Source organism: Papio anubis, chromosome 6 (assembly GCF_008728515.1).
Source record: "Papio anubis isolate 15944 chromosome 6, Panubis1.0, whole genome shotgun sequence".
NCBI lineage: Eukaryota > Metazoa > Chordata > Mammalia > Primates > Cercopithecidae > Papio > Papio anubis.
Window position 1 is genome coordinate 48,185,961 of NC_044981.1, and position 19,702 is coordinate 48,205,662.

At 38.4% G+C, this 19,702-nt stretch overlaps 1 protein-coding gene across 1 annotated transcript in view; it reads right to left on the reverse strand.

Moving 5' to 3' along the window:
* Nucleotides 1-19,465, reverse strand: part of CRISP1 (cysteine rich secretory protein 1) — a 37,693-nt gene extending 18,228 nt beyond the window's left edge. The window contains exons 1-4 of the mRNA XM_021937360.2: nt 16,433-19,465; nt 11,091-11,219; nt 7,190-7,280; nt 1,514-1,662 (exon numbers count right to left, since the gene is read on the reverse strand). Of these exons, the coding sequence (XP_021793052.2) occupies nt 1,514-1,662; nt 7,190-7,280; nt 11,091-11,219; nt 16,433-16,522 (459 nt within the window). The 5' untranslated portion in view covers nt 16,523-19,465. The remainder of the gene's footprint in view (nt 1-1,513; nt 1,663-7,189; nt 7,281-11,090; nt 11,220-16,432) is intronic.
* Between the last annotated feature and the right edge of the window lie 237 nt (nt 19,466-19,702).

Consider the following 19,702-nt stretch of genomic DNA (forward strand, 5'->3'; position numbering starts at 1 on the left):
TGGGATAGAATGAATCTATTTTGCATGTAAGGAGAAAATAAGTTTGTTGGGGAGGGGCAATGGTACAATGTTATGAGCTGAATTGGTCCCCCAAAATTCATATTCTGTACCCCTAACTTCCATCCAGTGTAGCTGTATTTGAAAATAGAGATTCTAAGGAAATAATTAAGATTAAATAAAGTCATATGACTTGGGCCCTGTTCCAGTAGGATGTGTCCTTATACGAACAGATGCTAGACAGCTTGCTCTTATGGTCTCTCTTGTCTCTGTCTCTATCCTTGATTCTCTCTGGCTCCACTTTTGCACTGGGAAAAAGCCGTGTTAGGACATTATGACAAGGTGTCAGGCAGAAAGCTTTCACTAGAAACTGACTATGCTCTATTAAGATCATAGACTTCTAGGATCCAGAATGTGGGAAAATAAATTTCTGTTGTTTAATCCACCTAGCTGTGGTATTTTGTTATGGCATCCTAAGCAGACTGATAGAGCAAAGATGTGAAGAAATTGCAAATTTTGTAAATTGCTGGTGGGAATATAAAATGGTGCAGCTGCAACAGAAAATATAATAGTACTCCAGTTTTTCAAATAATAAACATAATATTCACATATGATCCAGTAATTCCTCTCCTTGGCATATGCCCAAAACAATTGAAAGCAAGCACTCAAACAGATATTTTCACACCAATGTTTAAAGCAGTATTATTCACAATAGCCAAAAAAATGGAAACAACTCAAATGCCCATCAGAACAGACAAGCAAAAGGTGATATACACATACAGTGAAATACTATTTAGCCTTTAAAAAAGAATACAATTCTGACACACGCTACAACATGGATGAGCACAGATTTAATATATTATGCTAAGTGAAATAAAGCAGACACAAAAGGACAAATATCATATAATTCCAAAGTTATGAGGTACTTTGAGTAGTGAAATTGTTCACAGAGACAGAAAGTAGAGTGGTGGTTGCCAGAGGTTTGGGGGAGGATTGGAAGGTATTGTTTAATGAGTACAGAGTTTCGGTTTGGGAAAATGACAATATTCTGATGATGGGGTTGCACAACCATCTGAGTGGACTTATTGCCACTGAACATTCATGCCACATTAATGCTGAACACGAAACCATTTAAAATGGTTAAAATGGTAATTTTTAAAATGTATTTTTTACCACAATAAAACTAAAGTTAGAAATCAGGGGTTTCCCTGTATTTTAAGGTACCATTATTTTCACTTTTACAAATACTACCAATATCAAATTAGATTGACATCTTATGATTTTGTGAGTTTCTGGAAAATCTAGTGAGTAAAGAAGGAAACTGAGAAGTTAGGCATCTTCTCTGAGCCATATTTTGAACAGAACAATTCCTTCTATTCCAAATTATAAGAGGAACTCAGTAAATTCAGTAAAGATTGCCATAAGAAGGGAATTATTTTCGGTTGTTTCTCACCTACGTTTCCACACACATGCTTATCTCTTAAACAATGTGCATGTTTGCCAGCACACAGGTTACCTGAGTGTACCGGTCAGTACTTATGTCATCATCCGTTGATGGCCATAGTCCATATTTGAAATATTTAGACTCACTGTACCAGACTCCAATTATACTGGACCATGATACAGGATAAGATGTCATATTCATATTTTCTCCGCAAAAGGTATCTGAAATGAGAAAACGGGCTGGGTCATACTCTGAACAAATGGGAAATAGTATACAAGGAGACTTTCCTCATTTTTATTTTGTGAATGGTTCACTAATCATCTTGACAACATCTTCTGAGAGGAAGTAAAATCTGTTGTATCCCTGCTGAAAGCCTTCTTTCTCATTGATGAATGAGCATATGGTACTCAAGTTTAGTGAAAAGTTGATAGTAGGTGATGAACACATTTTGAAATCAAATCAATCAACATTTCAGTCTCTGCTGCTTCCAAGCTGCTTTAGATAGGTGAAACCAAATCAGAGAAGCCTAAGAGTTTTAACAGGGTCTATGGCTTAAAAGAAGCTACACACAGGTGTTCACAATACAAAGATGTTGAATAATCATTTGTTTATTTAGCCATTCATGTATGGTGTGGGCTTTTGGTTGAACATGGTAGTCAGGAGTATCTGCCTTTTCTTAAGGCAGGCAGGAACCACTTTGCTATTTCACTGCTCAAAAACATTGGACCAAGATTCCAAATATTCTGTAGATATAAATGTGAGTTAGCATTTTTAAAACATCTTAATTTTGAAAAGATTCTCATGTTAAAATATAATGTGTATTCCTGAGTGAAGGTGATATAGTTTGGATGTCCCCTCCAAATCTCATGTTGAGATGTAATCTCAGTGTTGAAGGTGAGGCCTGGGTGGAGATGTTTACCTCGTGGTAGCGGATTCCTCAAATAACTCAGTGCTGTCTTCATAATGGTGAGTGGGTTCTCAAGAGATCTGGTTGTTTAAAAGTGCGTGGCACCCCCCAACTCTCTCTCTCTCGCTCCCTCTCTCACCATGTAAGACACTTGCTCGCCCTTCACCTTCTGCCATGATTGTAAGCTTCCTAAGGTCTCACCAAAAGCCAGGTAGATGTGGGTGCCATGCTTCCTGTACAGCCCACAGAGTTATGAGCTAATTAAATCTCTTTTTAATAAATTACCCAGGCTCAGGTATTTCTTTATAGCAACACAAAAATAGTGTAACACATAAGTAATAATTTTTTTAAAAATTTATTTCGTGGAAACTAGCAGTAAGTTACCTAATCTATATGCTTTAAGATGGGCTCGGGAGGGCGGAGCACGATGGCCGAATAGGAACAGCTCCAGTCTTCAGCTCCCAGCGTGAGCGACACAGAAGATGGGTGATTTCTGCATTTTCAACTGAGGTACCAGGTTCATCTCACTGGGGAGTGCCAGACAATCAGTGCTGGTCAGCTGGAGCAGACCGACCAGCCAGAGCTGAAGCAGGGCGAGGCATCACCTCACCTGGGAAGTGCAAGGGGGAAGGAAATCCCTTTTCCTAGCCAAGGGAAACTGAGACACACAACACCTGGAAAATAGGGTAACTCCCACCCTGATACTGTGCTTTACCAAGCGTCTTAGCAAACGGCACACCAGGAGATTTTATCCCACACCTGGCCAGGAGGGTCCCACACCTAGGGAGCCTCCCTCATTGCTAGCACAGCAGTCTGAGATCTAACTGCATGGCAGCAGCGAGACTGGGGGAGGGTCGCCCGCCATTGCTGAGGCTTAAGTAGGTAAATGAAGCCGAAGCCGCTGGGAAGCTCGAACTGGGTGGAGCCCACAGCAGCTCAAGTAGGCCTGCCTGTCTCTGTAGACTCCACCTCTGGGGACAGGGCACAGCTGAAAAAAAGAAGCAGAAACCTGTGCAGATGTAAATGATCCTGTCTGACAGCTTTGAAGAGAGCAGTGGATCTCACAACACGGTGGTTGAGATCTGAGAAAGGACAGACTGCCTGCTCAAGTGGGTCCCTGACCCCTGAGTAGCCTAACTGGGAGACATCCCCCACGAGGTGCAGACTGACACCCCGCACCTCATACGACGGGGTACACCCCTGAGATGAAGCTTCCAGAGCAAGAATCAGACAGGAACACTCGCTGTTCAGCAACATTCTATCTTCTGCAGCCTCCGCTGCTGACACCCAGGTAAACAGGGTGTGGAGTGGACCTCAAGCAATCTCCAACAGACCTACAGCTGAGGGTCCTGACTGTTAGGAGGAAAACTAACTAACAGAAAGGACACCCACACCAAAACCCCATCAGCACATCACCAACATCAAAGACCAAAGGCAGATAAAACCACAAATATGGGGAAAAAGCAGGGCAGAAAAGCTGGAAATTCAAAAAATAAGAGCGCATCTCCCCTTCCAAAGGAATGCAGTTCATCACCAGCAACGGATCAAAGCTGGGTGGAGTCAAAGCTGGGTGGACAATGACTTGTCAAGTTGAGAGAAGAAGGCTTCAGTCGACAAACTTCTCAGAGCAAAAGGAGGAACTACGTAACCAGTGCAAAGAAACTAAAAATCTTGAAAAAAGAGTGGAAGAATGGATAACTAGAATAATCAATGCAGGGAAGGCCATAAACGAACTGACACAGATAAAAACCATGACATGAGAAATACGTGACAAATGCACAAGCTTCAGTAACTGACTTGATCAACTGGAAGAAAGTGTATCAACGATTGAAGATCAAATGAATGAAATGAACTGAGAAAAGAAGTCTAGAGAAAAAAGAGGAAAAAGAAATGAACAAAGCCTTCAAGAAGTATGGAATTATGTGAAAATACCAAATCTACGTCTGATTGGGGTGCCTGAAAGTGAGGGGGAAAATGGAACCAAGTTGGAAAACACTCTTCAGGATATCATCCAGGAGAACTTCCCCAACCTAGTAAGGCAGGCCAACATTCAAATTCAGGAACTACGGAGAACGCCACAAAGATACTCCTCGAGAAGAGCAACTCCAAGACACATAATTGTCAGATTCACCAAAGTTGAAATGAAGGAAAAAATGTTAAGGACAGCCAGAGAGAAAGGTCGGGTTACCCACAAAGGGAAGCCCATCAAACTAACAGCAGATCTCTCAGCAGAAACTCTCCAAGCCAGAAGAGAGTGGAGGTCAATATTCAACATTCTTAAAGAAAAGAATTTTCAACCCAGAATTTCATATTCAGCCAAACTAAGTTTCACAAGTGAAGGAGAAATAAAATCCTTTACAGACAAGCAAATGCTTAGAGATTTTGTCACCACCAGGCCTACCCTACAAGAGATCCTGAAGGAAGCATTAAACATGGAAAGGAGCAACCAGTACCAGCCATTGCAAAAACATGCCAAAATGTAAAGACCATCGATGCTAGGAAGAAACTGCATCAACTAACGAGCAAAATAACCAGCTAACGTCATAATGACAGGATCAAATTCACACATAACAATATTAACCTTAAATGTAAATGGACTAAATGGTCCAAATAAAAGACACAGACTGGAAAATTGGATAAAGAGTCAAGACCCATCAGTTTGCTGCATTCAGGAGACGCATCTCACATGCAGAGACACACATAGGCTCCAAATAAAGGGATGGAGGAACATCTACCAAGCAAATGGAGAACAAAAAAAAGCAGGGGTTGCAATACTAGTCTCTGATAAAACAGACTTTAAACCAAAAAAGATCAAAAGAGACAAAGAAGGCCATTACATAATGGTAAAGGGATCAATTCAACAGGAAGAGCTAACTATCCTAACTATATATGCACCCAATCCAGGGGCACCCAGATTCATAAAGCAAGTCCTTAGAGACTTACAAAGAGACTTAGATTCCCATACAATAATAATGGGAGACTTCAACACCCCACTGTCAACATTAGACAGATCAATGAGACAGAAAGTTAACAAGGATATCCAGGAATTGAACTCATCTCTGCACCAAGTGGACCTAATAGACATCAACAGAACTCTCCACCCCAAATCAACAGAGTATACATTCGTCTCAGCACCACATCACACTTATTCCAAAATTGACCACATAGTTGGAAGTAAAGCACTCCTCAGCAAATGTAAAAGAACAGAAATCATAACAAATTGTCTCTCAGACCACAGTGCAATCAAACTAGAACTCAGGATTAAGAAACTCAGCCAAAACCACTCAACTACATGGAAACTGAACAACCTGTTCCTGAATGACTACTGGGTACATAACGAAATGAAGGCAGAAATAAAGATGTTCTTTGAAACCAATGAGAACAAATATACTACATACCAGAATCTCTGGTACACATTTGAATCAGTGTGTAGAGGGAAATTGATAGCACTAAATGCCCACAAGAGAAAGCTGGAAAGATCTAAAATTGACACTCTAACATCACAATTAAAAGAACAACCCCATCAAAAAGTGGGCAAAGGATATGAACAGATATTCCTCAAAAGAAGACATTCATATAGCCAACAGACACATGAAAAAATGCTCATCATCACTGGCCATCAGAGAAATACAAATCAAAACAACAATGAGATATCATCTCATACCAGTTAGAATGGCAATCATTCAAAAATCAGGAAACAACAGGTGCTGGAGAGGCTGTGGAGAAATAGGAACACTTTTACACTGTTGGTGGGATTGTAAACTAGTTCAACCATTGTGGAAAACAGTATGGCGATTCCTCAAGGACCTAGAACTAGAAATACCATATGACCCAGCCATCCTATTACTGGGTATATACCCAAAGTATTATAAATCATGCTGCTATAAAGACACATGCACACGTATGTTTATTGCAGCACTATTCACAATAGCAAAGACTTGGAATCAACCCAAATGTCCATCTGTGACAGACTGGATTAAGGAAATGTGGCACATATACACCATGGAATACTCTGCAGCCATAAAAAAGGACGAGTTTGTGTCCTTTGTAGGGACATAGATGCAGCTGGAAACCATCATTCTCAGCAAACTATTGCAAGAACAGAAAACCAAACACCGCATGTTCTCACTCATAGGTGGGAATTGAACAATGAGATCACTTGGACTTGGGTAGGGGAACATCACACACCGGGAGCTATTATGGGGAGGGGGGAGGGGGGAGGGATGGCATTGGGAGTTATACCTGATGTAAATGGCAAGTTGATGGGTGCTGACAAGTTGATGGGTGCAGCACAGCAACATGGCACAAGGATACATATGTTATAAACCTGCACGTTGTGCGCATGTACCCTAGAACTTAAAGTATTAAAAAAAAAAAAAAAAGATGGGCTCATTTTTGAGCACCTAAAATTATCTTATGGGCAGCTGTGCAGGGCTGCATATAACTTATTTCTCAACTGCATTACCGTTCCAAAGCTAAGAAGATCCCCTGGTGTTATTGTTCAGTAGCTAAAGTAACTACACAGAATGGAGACCTAGGTCTCTAGCTGCTCACTCCACTCTTCTGCAATACTGAGAGTTTTGATTCATTTCTCCTGATGGTCAGAGCTTGGAATCTGAAAACTGCAGAACTTGGAATCTGAAAACTTAAAGGTATAAACCTTAAAAATTCATGAGTTAAAAACAGTGTAATAGTCCACAACTCACTGCCATGTATGACCCAGTGCAAACAAGGAAATCTAGATGACTTAATTTACTTTCATCAGGGTACATAACAATCCCTGTTTTACTATTTTTTTTTTCTTTTTAGTCCAAAGGCGGGTCATAGAGACACACACTTACTTGGAAGTCTCCTCTCAAGGGGGTTGCTCTCTGTCATATCACAATAGCGTGAAAAAGTTCTGGCATTTTGTGCAGCCTCTTCACTCCAACTCTGTAGTGGAAAGAAAAAAAAAAAAAAAACAAGCACATGGTCCAATTAATATTTTCATAAGATTCTAATTTATTGTTTCTAATAATCCATGAGATATAATATCTTCCATTGTATCAACTAGAAATATAAATAATGAGATTACTATTAAACGTTCTAGTAGAAAGAGAAAGATAACAATTTCAATTTATTATGTTGGCCCTTGAATTCACAAATTCAAAATTTGGTTATTACATTCAGAGATAGATTCTCTCACAGATGTAGTAGAGAATTTAAGTAAATGCTTCCAGGGAAACAGACCAGAGTTACCTAGTAATTTATTTGTAGTTTAAACTCAGACATGTTATTTTATCTCTTTGAATCTCAGTTTATCCGTCTGGAAACTGTTAGCTGTAATTTATGCCCAAAGGTTTGTTCAAATGTGATAATCCAAGGAATACAACTAAGATGTGATAAATCTTATGTATTGAATAAATGATGGCTGTGATTAGAAGCAAGGACACAGGCCGGGCGCGGTGGCTCAAGCCTGTAATCCCAGCACTTTGGGAGGCCGAGATGGGCGGATCACGAGGTCAGGAGATCGAGACCATCCTGGCTAACACGGTGAAACCCCGTCTCTACTAAGAAATACAAAAAATAGCCGGGCGAGGTGGCAGCGCCTGTAGTCCCAGCTACTCGGGAGGCTGAGGCCGGAGAATGGCGTGAACCCGGGAGGCGGAGCTTGCAGTGAGCTGAGATCCGGCCACTGCACTCCAGCCTGGGCGACAGCGCGAGACTCCGTCTCAAAAAAAAAAAAAGAAGCAAGGACACAGTCACATTTATATCTAAAATTATGAATAACAAAAATGGAAGCTAACTCCACATGGCAGAATCTGTCACCAATTTTGTGTGTATCTTCTCTCACTTTAACCTCATAGCAACTCTACAAAAGAGATAATATTATATCCATTTGTAAATAAGGTAACTAAGGCACAGAGATGTTAAGTAACTTTTAGGGGGTCATACTACAAATAATTGACAAAATAAGAATTTGAATCCACTTAGGATGGCTTTAGAGTATGTGTTCTTGAATCTCAGTGTGCATCAACTACGCTGAGTTGAAGCATTTGGTCAGGTATGAGTAAGTAACAGCTATTCTCCCAATGCAGAAAGGGAGAAATTCTGCATCTGTAAGTATGACACTCCGTGGTAAACGATCTCTCTAACATTCTTCTATCATTGTGGTGTATATGAAACTGCCTAATTTTTACAAAGAACTGAGCCTATGAACATTTGTCTTATCTGAGTTCCTTTGTCAGGAAACCCACCATCAGGCCCCTCAGGTGGTAGCAGGGAACTGAGGCTTTCCTGATCACCACACCTGGGCAAGGAGACACAGCTACTACCTGTCGACCAGCTCCTCTTTCTTGTCCCTCCTGTCTTCCGTCCCTCCTATATAAACCTGTAACTTTGGTTGGTTAGGGAGAGGGAAGGATTTGACAGGCTGACATCACCCACAACAAAGTCTTTCTTCTCAGGCAATGGACAATACTCATCTAGTGACTGGCTTTCTGTGCTGCAAGCAACTATACCTTGGCTGAACGCCTGGTGTTCAGCAGCATATACATCCATTTAAAAGAATATCCTTATATGTGCATATAACACATTGCCAACAGAAGGTGTAGAGTTTGTTTTTACTATAAGTTTTTATGTAAATCATTCAGCTACTCTTTAGACTGTTTGGAGGACATTCATTTTCAGTATCGTCCTGAGCATGTAAAGTTTAATTATTATATGTATTTGCTGCCATCTTGTGGTCAACTTTTTGAATTACCCTTGGGGTTGAATGAGACGAATTAAATAACTCATTCGCTTAGCACTGGGTAAAACCACGGTTTTGCAGGTTTTGATCGTTTCAAGAAAAAAAAAAAATTATTTTAGTTATGGCTATGTCTAACTTTTGAGCAGAAATGACACAACACATCTACCAGTGTATAGGCTCTCTGGGCTGGGGGAATACCATGGCATTCACTAGCAAAGAAAACCTACGGGAACCGGAACTTATCTGGTTAAAATATAGCAGGACGTTTGCACTTTGAAGAAGCTGTATAGGACGTTACCTCTGATTAATGTTGGTGAGATACTCCTTTTTTGAGACATATTCACAATTAAAATTGAAGTTTGTACTATGATCATACCAAAGCTCAGAATTTCAGCTTTAACAAGTGACTCTGCTTTGGTTATAATATTGTGTTCAGAAACTATTTTTTTTAACAAAATCTCTGCCTGGTAATTGCGGTTAACTCTTCAGTCCTATTGTTCCTTAAATTTGCTGTTGCTACTTCTAATCCTATATATGTCCTATGCATTGTTTGTGGACCAGCTGAACCCTCATATTTCTTTTGAAATATTTCTCAGTTTTACTGGTACACTTACTTTTATCATCTTGTTGACATTTCATACCTTTGTACCTTAGCGCTGGAATATATGCATTCTTATATTGTTTCCAGTTTTTCTTCTGTATTTGCCTTTCATCTCCAATCTCAAATCAGAGGCTATATTTTTTCACGTTTCTTTAACCTTGTTTGTACCTCCTAGGTAAACTTATTTGCTCATCTGGCAACCAAGGAATTTGGACTCTACTTCTCCAGCTCCTTGGATCTGGCCCACTTGCATTTTAATCTGGGCCCCAGTTCTTAAGATTTTGAATAAGCTCCTCAATTTTCCTTAGGTTCAGTGTCATAATATGTAAAATGAAGAAAATTGTATTGGAAGAATGCAATGAGCTAATGTAACAAGGTATTTGAAAAATGCCTGTAAATAATAAACACAACATGTATGTTTGCTACAACACCATGCAGGAATGCCTATGAAAGCTATTGATTTTTATCTTTAGTTCAAATACCTCTTTGGATTTTAAAACGATTAAGAGATAAATCTCAAAATCATTTATCTATTTCCTTGTTTCATCCTCTTCATCATTTGTAAGAGAAAGGTGTTCCTTAGAATCACCCTCCACAGCCTGCACTATTTCTAACCCTTGTTGCTATAGGCTGGTCCAGGGTTCAAGGAAACAGGCTGAGGGTGCTCATGAAACTGAGTGATGCTGCTGGATAACAAATGTGAGAGTAATCACCTAAACACCTGAGACTTCCCTAAATTTGTCTTGTAGCAGAGCATAGCAGGTTTATAATGAAAGAATTTCTCTTCCTCTTTATGGGATGCAATGTTGATGAGATACCAACATTGGTATGCAATGTTGCAATGAAACTGGAGGATAAATTTATGGGTGCAATGAAACTGGTGGATAAATTTGCCAATATTTATTTACCTGGCCACATCAACTAACTAGATATCTGGACATTTTAACTCTAGGAAGAGTGTCTTAGCCTCTGGACTACTGCCCAATGAAGACAGCTATGAAATGCATGGATAACTTGTTGATCAATATTTGTCGTATATACTGGCAGCATCAGCATCAGCTGGGAGCTTGTGGCGGTCTCCAGGTCAGACCTCCTGAATCAGGATATCAGACACCAAGAAAGTGTGCTTTACTAAGTTCTTCAGGTAATTCTTGAGTACATGAAAGGCTGAGAAGCACTGTCTTAGAGTATTGAGGAATGAAGCTAGGCTGGCTGAGCTCTGTCCTTGACTAACCATACAATCATCAGAAAGTTACTTACCTTCTCTGGGTCTCTCTTTCTTCTGCTACGTAAAATATTTGTTGTGAAGATAAAACTTTTAGCACTTTGAAAGTGCGTAGAACTTAATAAAAACTCAGTAAACACCACTACTATTATTGCCATCATGGTTGTTGCTATTGTTCGATCTTACCATCTTCAGCATGTTGCTGGCTGGTGGAACTACTCCTCTTCTGAGAGTGTTGTGTATATTAACGATCTCTTGTTGTACATTTGGCAAGTCAGTGAGGAGCTTATTAAATTGTTTTTTAGCTGATTTCCTCTGTTACCAGAAAAATATTAATTAGTGTTACTTCTTTGAAGTGGAATTTGTCACATATATTTTGCAGACCTATAGGCAATGCAAATTAAGTTTATATTAAACAGTGATTTATAGCATTTTCAAATTTATAGTGTCTCATTATATTGGATTCCATTTCTCCAGTACTAGTTTTGAGGATTTCTGAACATCAGGATGACATTACATTAGTCTTCGGAATAATGCACTGTTTATCCTGTGATTAGGATTTTTCCAGGTTCATACTTTGGACCATGATGAAGCACTTTTTATTGGGCAATAAGATCCACAAAGGAAGATATCTTCAAAGCACGCCTGTTACTTACTTCTCTGGCTTATTCTCCACACACCTCCCACCCTGCAACAACTGTACTCTCTGCTTCCCAAATAAACTACTTCCACTTGAACCCTTGTCTAGTGGTGTGTGTCTGGGAGAACCCAAACTAAGAAATTCATTACTGAGGACAAAGCCGCAAGTGCTATCAACACAAATTCTGTGTCTTCTTCCTGTTGGTATGAGAAAACATCAATACTCTCAAGTGTATGTGTGAGAGAGTATAACATAGAATTCAAATTCAGCCTACAATCTTGAATTCGTGACTGTTCTTTTCATTTATTTATTTTTTATTCTGAAACTCACTAAGAAGAAAAATACATGACCAAAGTATTTAGTTTAGCATTAATCGCTATAAAGAGCATTATTTTATGTGTGTGTGTGTGTGTGTGTGATATCACATATACTTCATACCTTTTTAAAAAAATGTAGCAGAACTAATGTACTATAATGTGAGGGGTGTCTGTTGCTTCCTTAATACCACATGACCACCAGCACAATTTATGAATGCATAAGATCTAGCACCATAACTTACACAAATAAAGAAGTATTCACTGTCATTTATATCAACAGTTCAGGGTATAGGAAGAAAACTTAAATATGGAATTCAGAAGACTCCTCTAGAGACTGTCTCTATGGACATATTCACATGGTGTTATTTTTTTTTCTCACATTGCAAGTCACTCTGATTTGGACTAGAGGAAAGGCTGAGGACCTACATGATTCCACATACCATTTCCAGATTACAACTCTCCTTGCTCCTCTGAAAACCTTTGCCGTATGGAAACTCATGACATTTGCCTCTCACACCTCAGTCTTGAACATTTATTTAACATCTTATCATGTTTTTTTTCCTACTTCCTCTCTTTCCTGGAAATTGTGTTTCCTGAAACGAATTCATCTTTTCCATTCAGATTTCTGAAGTCAACTCAAAGGACTTTAATATTCACATGGATGAATCCAACCCTTTGATGTCTCAGGCCCTTAAAATCTTCCTCCTCTAGACTTCTCTTTCAATCATCTTTATCCTCACTTTAATGGTCACCAACTGTATCTCACTACATCCCAAAACATCATACCTCTCAAATCACCTGGTCAAGCATTTCCCTGCCTGATCAGAATCTCCTGTTCTTCCAAGTTGCCATGATCAGACATTCTGACTGTTCTTCAATATAATTGAGCCTGCTAACTCATTCTTCATTTTCTCTACTAGCCATCTCTTGTCTTTCCTTTCATCTCTATCTGTGTTCTCTAATTTCACAACTCTCATTTTGCAATATTTAATCTTTTGTCTGCACACCATCATCTAGAAATGCCTAACTAAAACACCCCAACTTTGGATGAGACTGACAATTCTCCTGCCTGTTCTATCAGCTGAGCATTGCCAGAAAAAATGTCTCAAAAAACAACACAACACACATCTGCATGACCCCAAATCAGTAAGATTGACCTCAAATAGTTCCTTAATTCTGCTAATCAATTCTAATGAATTGTTTGGTTAACTCACTCTGTCACCCTCCACATTACTGTAGAACTTTTGCACTCTCCTCTATTCACAACTACCTTCTCTCAACAGATTGTGAAACATCCTTCTTCCCTCAGTAAAGAGAAGCAATCAGAGGGCAGCTGCTTCAACTGTCTTACCCAGTCTGTCAATCTACCTGTATCTGTCTGCTTTCTTTCCTCTTCTTCTGTGGTACAAGTGAATGGGTCATTCTTTCTAATCTTTCTAAGGCTCAACTCTCCAACAGTGTTATTTAGTCCATTCTCTTCTACCTTTTCCCCAAATCTTACATTATTTTTCATTTCGTTTGCTGTCAGCCACTCTTTTTTTTTTTTTCTCCCTTCCCAGACCTGTTTACTTATGATTATGCAGCTTATATCTTTTTTTGAGAAGAAGTCCTGCTCTGTTGCTTGGAGTGGAGTGCAGTAGCATCACCTTCACTGCAGCCTCTACCGCCCAGGCTCAAGTGATTCTCCTGCCTCAACCTCCCAAGTAGCTAGGATTATAGGCATGCACCACCATGCCTAGCTGCATGCTGCTTATATCTTAAAACAAATAAACAAGCAAACACCTCTTCGTTTACCTCACTTTCCCATTCAACTATTGTTCTCTGTCTCTGCTCTCTTTCCCTATCTATATTCTGGAAAATATTGCCAACTCTGGCTGTGTACAATTGCCCAAGTAATAGAGCCTTGCATTTACCTCCCCCCGTTTTTTCAATAATATGTTCTCTATCCTAGGCGATCCACCTCCCCTGCTGCTTAGGCATTAGGCAATGTCTGGAGAAATTTGAAGTTGTCATGATGGGCATGATAGGGGGAGATAAGATTGCCATCTTAGAATAGAGAGCAAGGATGCTGCTGCTAAATTCCTGCAAGGCCCAGGACAGCCCTCCCTGAAACAAATAATTATCTCATACAAAATGGCAATGAGGTTTAAGTTGGGAACTGCCTCCATTAAAAATATTCCTATTAAGGTCTCTGACAAGCTCAATTTGCATATGCAATATTGTTTTAATGACTTTATTCTGCTTCGTTTATTGGCAGCTGACTCCTCTCACTAAGCTTTCAGTGTAGAAATAGTCTTTCTTTTGGTGTGAGGAACAAAACACTCTCTTTATTTTTCTCTTTCCTTTCAGACTTCTCTGTTTCTTTCACCTGGACTGATTGTGGCTACTGTCTAGCTTTCCACTGGCCTTCCTGAATCCACTAATGCTTTACTACATCTACATTCTCTGTCCCACTCCTTGATCCATTCTTCCATAATCCAGTCTCCAGTCATCATTGAGAGCAAAAATTTTAAAACATAGACACAATGGAGTTACTTTACTGTTAAAAGTCTTCAACAGTTTACCATTCATAGAAAGAGAAACTAAAATCTTTAACAAGGCCTTTGAATATTCTGTTTATTCTCAGCCTCTATCTAGGATATGTGCCCTTATCTCTGCTGTAGTCACATTAATTTTTTTTTTTTTAGTTATCTGAATGTGCCAGTTTCCTTCCTGCCATAGAATATTTGCCCATGCCTGTATCTTTGATAGTACATCTTGTTAGTTTGCAAGGCCAACTTATTCTTCAGATCCCAGGTATACCATGTGCTCAGAGAAGTCTCTAATTAACTCAGAGAAGATTCAGCCTGCCTGTTATCTGATCATAACTCTCTATAGTTTTCCTTAAGAAAACGATTTGTGTAACATCTACCAGATTGTCGTGGAAAACTACCTATATAAAAAGTAAAAACAATTTCTGTTAAATTAGATGCTTAATATCCCAGCAAACACTGCCACTTGTGGAAGTTTAAAATACAATTCAGGTCTGATGGTTAGTCCATTTGATTTCTACCTGGAATCTGAAAAAAATAAAGCATAATACTATTTTTGTTGGCAAATTGGAGCACATTATTTACTTTAACTGAGACTCATGTTTAAAGTTTATGTAATAAATTTGTGTTGGGGGCTTAATTTATCTTCTTGTTTAAATTTAAAATTCTTAAGCCTTTATTTTATGACCAAACTGTCTACAAAATTGTATGAAAATATTCTAATAGATCTCTGTTATAAAGCATAAAAATATTGTTTTATCAATGCCTTCTACTTTTTCTTTTATATTCTTGGTCAAAAGCGGATTGGGTATGGTTTCCCTTGGATGGGTGGAGTTCTACTTATCTACTCTTTGCTCTGGACTTTTAACTAGCGATGCTAATTTCATCTTTCACATGACAATCTGAGTTAGGCTGTTTCCCAGAATTTGGCCTAAGTGGTCTAGACAGCCTAGTACTAGGTCTTAATGGCAAACATAGGTTTCTGACTGTTTGCCCTTTTCCCGTTCCTCTGGAAAGGTGGCTACACTTCAGATTAGCTTTTTCCTTATTATGAAGCATGAAGATCACCCGTCCACACTGGGGAAGTAAAATGGTCAGAGAATCAGAGGGAAGGAAGAAGTCTTATTTAGGACTCTAATTCAGGACACTAATTCCAACTTACTGGAGGATTACTGGGCATTAAACAGGAGCTCCACCTAGTCTCTCTTTGGGGAAGAGGAGTGAGTAATAGGATTCAAATACCAAACCAACACCCTAATAGCCTACTGCATATGGATTTTCTTTCCACAATAAAACTAAGTGCCTTTTATTTCTTACTTCTCTACCTGGCCTATGAAAATATTTTCTATACCAAGGTTTTCTATACCATGGTTTTTTCTATATCACTCATTTTCTATACCAAGGTTATTTACTTCAGTTTGTCATAAAATTTTGGGTAAATTAAAATATATATTATTTTCTTTATATCATTGAAGTTATTTAAAAGTGAATATTGTTGGCTGATCATAGAATATTATGTCATTGTGTGTTCTACTTCTGTTTTGTGACTGTTGAAGTTATTGTTTTTAATTATTAGTGAGATTAAGGTAGCCTATGGAATTCAAACTGCTAATCAGCTCCTCATGTCACTCTTTGTGCTGTTGGCACCTTTCCATTTTATATTTAATTTTGATGCTTTAAATTATTGTTATAGTAAAAAATTATGTAGCTCATCTGCATTCTCAGCTTTTTTCCTGTATTATCCAGAGAGGCCACAATGAAATAAATATGGACCCATGGAGCTAACTGATTAAGTATAATTTCAGGCCCTGCCATGTCTTATTCCTCAGATATTGGCCATATGACTCAACTTTCCTATTCTTTGGTTCTCTCCTTTATAAAATAGTATTAAGATGAGTACTTGCCTAACAGGGCTATTGTGAAAACAAAGTGAGTAATGGGTGTAGCAGTCTCACAACAGTGCCTCTGACGTGAATTCTATTAAAGTGTTAGCTCTTATCTTTATTTAGAAAGTAATTATGAAACCCAACCCTCACATACTTTCATGGACAACATAGGCAGTAAGCAAGCAGCAGCAACCACCAAAAACAAGAGGTGTTTAATTTCCATCCCTGAAAAGAAAAATAACATAATTTTAGATTATTCTCAATTCATAGGATAACATCTTGTAATAAACTTTATTTAAACCACTTTTACATGTGTTTGCAATATTTTCCCTAAAAGAAACCTTTAGGATCCAAACAAGGTTTAATGTGTTAGTCATTAGGACCCAGATAGGAAGGCAGGACTGTTGTTTGAAGGATAGTAGATTCTCAAAAATATAAATTGTTTTAATCCCTGGACCTTCGAATATGTTATATTGTGTGACATAAGGGAATTAAGGTGGCAGATGGAATTCAAACTGCTAAATAGCTAACATTAAAGTAGGGAGATTTTCCTGGAATATCTGGGTGGACCTAATGTAATCACAAGGGTATTTAATGTTGAAGAGGAAGTCAAAAGAGTCAATGTCAGTGATGAGCATGAGGCAGACTTGACCAGTCATGCTGAATTTGAAGACAGAGGAAGATACTGCAAGCTAAAGAATATGGATAGCCTCTGGAAGTAGGAAAAGGTAAGGAAACAGATTCTCCCCATAGAGTTTCCCTGTTGACATCCTGATTTTAGCCCAGGAAGACCTATCTGAATTTCTGATCTCCAGAACAGTAGGATAATAAACCTATATTTATTTTAGAACATTCAATTTATGATAACTTGTTATAGTAGCAAGAGGAAACTAATATAAGAAACGGAAAGATTATATTTAAACTCTCCATCAGCTACAAAGAAGAGGAGTAATTTGGTACTACTAATTTATGTAAGTGACTTAGAGATATTCCATAATATCTGATCACCTTGCTAAGCATGGTTGTCATTATGAGTCTAACAAATCAGAGCTAATGTACCCTCTCCTTTCTTTTTAGTTAATATAGCTAGTTAACTCTAGGATATTAATAAGTATAGATTATTGAATTTGGTTGGCACCTTCTTTTCACCATCTGCGAAGTTTATTTCTGAATTAATCCTGCTGTGTGAGAAGCAAAAAAGGCTAACAGTTTGGTTCTCATTTTACAAAAGCAAGCACTCTTAAAGAACAAGTTACCAGATTTGTGCAGAATAATACAGGGCAGACAATTACTCGTGCTTTTCCCCCCAATGATGTAGTTTACCACTGCTCTCACGCTTCCCATGCTGACTGCCATACATGCTCAATATGAGAGAGAACTCTCTAAATCAATTCTTTCAGAGAACATACACATGTAAACAATCTCACCTTTATCATTCTTTTTTATCTATTTCCTTGCCTTTCTCTCTCCCTCCAAATGTTCACATAGCCTCACATTTCAAGATTTATTGTAATATGGTGACACAGATGACGAAATATTCCTTTTTCTTACTAATCCTCAAAAAATCTAGTAAAGCAGACAATATTAACCCTGAGGTAACTGAAAAAAAAGTAAAATAAAAGGGAGATTCTGAGGGGAGGGGCTTCAGGAGAGATAACTGACTAAGCATCTGGCACTTGCCTTCTCCGCAAAGAAGAACCAAAATAAGGAGTAGATAATTAAACTCCAAATAGACCATCTAGTATTCAACAGATAAGTGACATGAAACACCTAAAGCAAGGAAGGAGAGAAAAACAAGGCAGTCTGTTCAGTTGGGTTGGCTGGGAGCCTGGAAAGACTCCTTAATGTATGGAAAGGGTAAGAGAGTGACTCCCACTAATGCACATTTTCATCATGGACTTCTGCATCCTAGCCATTGGGATGCCTCTAGACCCTCACAGACCACCCCCCCTGCCCCGAGGCTACCAAAGAGTTGCCTGGAGACTGCCCAAAGGCACAGTTCCAGAGGAGAGTTCACGGTGGGGCCCATGGGTTTCACACACCCTTGAGTGCTAGGCAGCTACAGAAGGGTCCTTTATTGAGATCGTATTCCCAACCAGGCTGCATTCTGCACAGGGTCCCAACAGCCCTTGCATATCCACATCTCTGGAGCCACATTGACATTTCCCACCTGAAGTGTCTGCTGCACCCAGCTGCTGCTGCCAGAGACGATATATTTAACAAGTGCTGAAAGAAAAAAAAAAAGAAACTTCCACCTATGGATACTGTAACCAAGAAAGTTATCCTTCATAAATGAAAGATTAAAAAAACGTATATTCCAGACAAGCAAAAGCTAAGAGAATTTGCTACCATTAGACTGGCCCTACTGGTAATGCTTAAAGGAGTCCTACACATGGAAGTGAAAAGATATCTACCATCATGAAAACACACAAAAGTATTAAACCCACTGGTAGAGCAAACACAAATAAGGAAGAGAGAAAACTCAAATGTTATCACTATGTAAAACCAGCTGACCACAATGATAAACAATAAGAGAAAAAGGAAACAAAAAAATATACAAAACAACCAGAAATTAACTAACAAAATGACATATCAATGATAACATTGAACATAAATGGATTAAATTTTACACTTAAAAAATATAGAGTGGCTAAGTGGATTAAAATATAACCCAACTATATTCTATCTTTAAGAAACTCATCTCACCTATAAAGACAGATATAGATGAAAGTAAAGGGATATCAAAAGATATTCCATGCAAATGGAAACCAAAACCAAGCAGAAATAGATTATATCTTTATATAAGATAAAACAGACTTTAAGTTCAAAATAGCAAAAGCAGACAAAGAATGTCATTACTTAATGAAAAAAGGAATCAATTCAGCAAGAGAAAGTAACAATTCTAAATGTATACACCTAACAATGGAGCACCCAGATATATAAAGCAAATATTATTATATCTAAAGGGAGAGATAAACTCCAATACGATAATAGTGGGGACTCCAACACCCTACCCTCAGCATTAGACAGCTCATATAGATAGAAATTAACAAATAAACATTGGATTTAAATTGTACATTAAACCAAAGGAACCTAACAGACATTTATATAACATTTTATCCAACAGCTACAAAGTACACATTCCTCTCATCAGCACATGAAACATTCACTAGGATGGACCATATGTTAGAAAACAAAACAAGTCTCAATGAATTTTTAAACATTGAAATGATGTCAAGTATCTTCTCTTACTACAATGAAATAAAACTAGAAATCAATAACAAGAGGAACTTTGGAAACTGTAAAAAATGTGGAAATTAAACAGCAGACTCCTGAATGACCATTGGGTCAAGGAAGGAATTAAGGAGTAAATCAAACATTTTTTTAAACAAATAAAAATGGAAATACAGCATACCAAAACCTA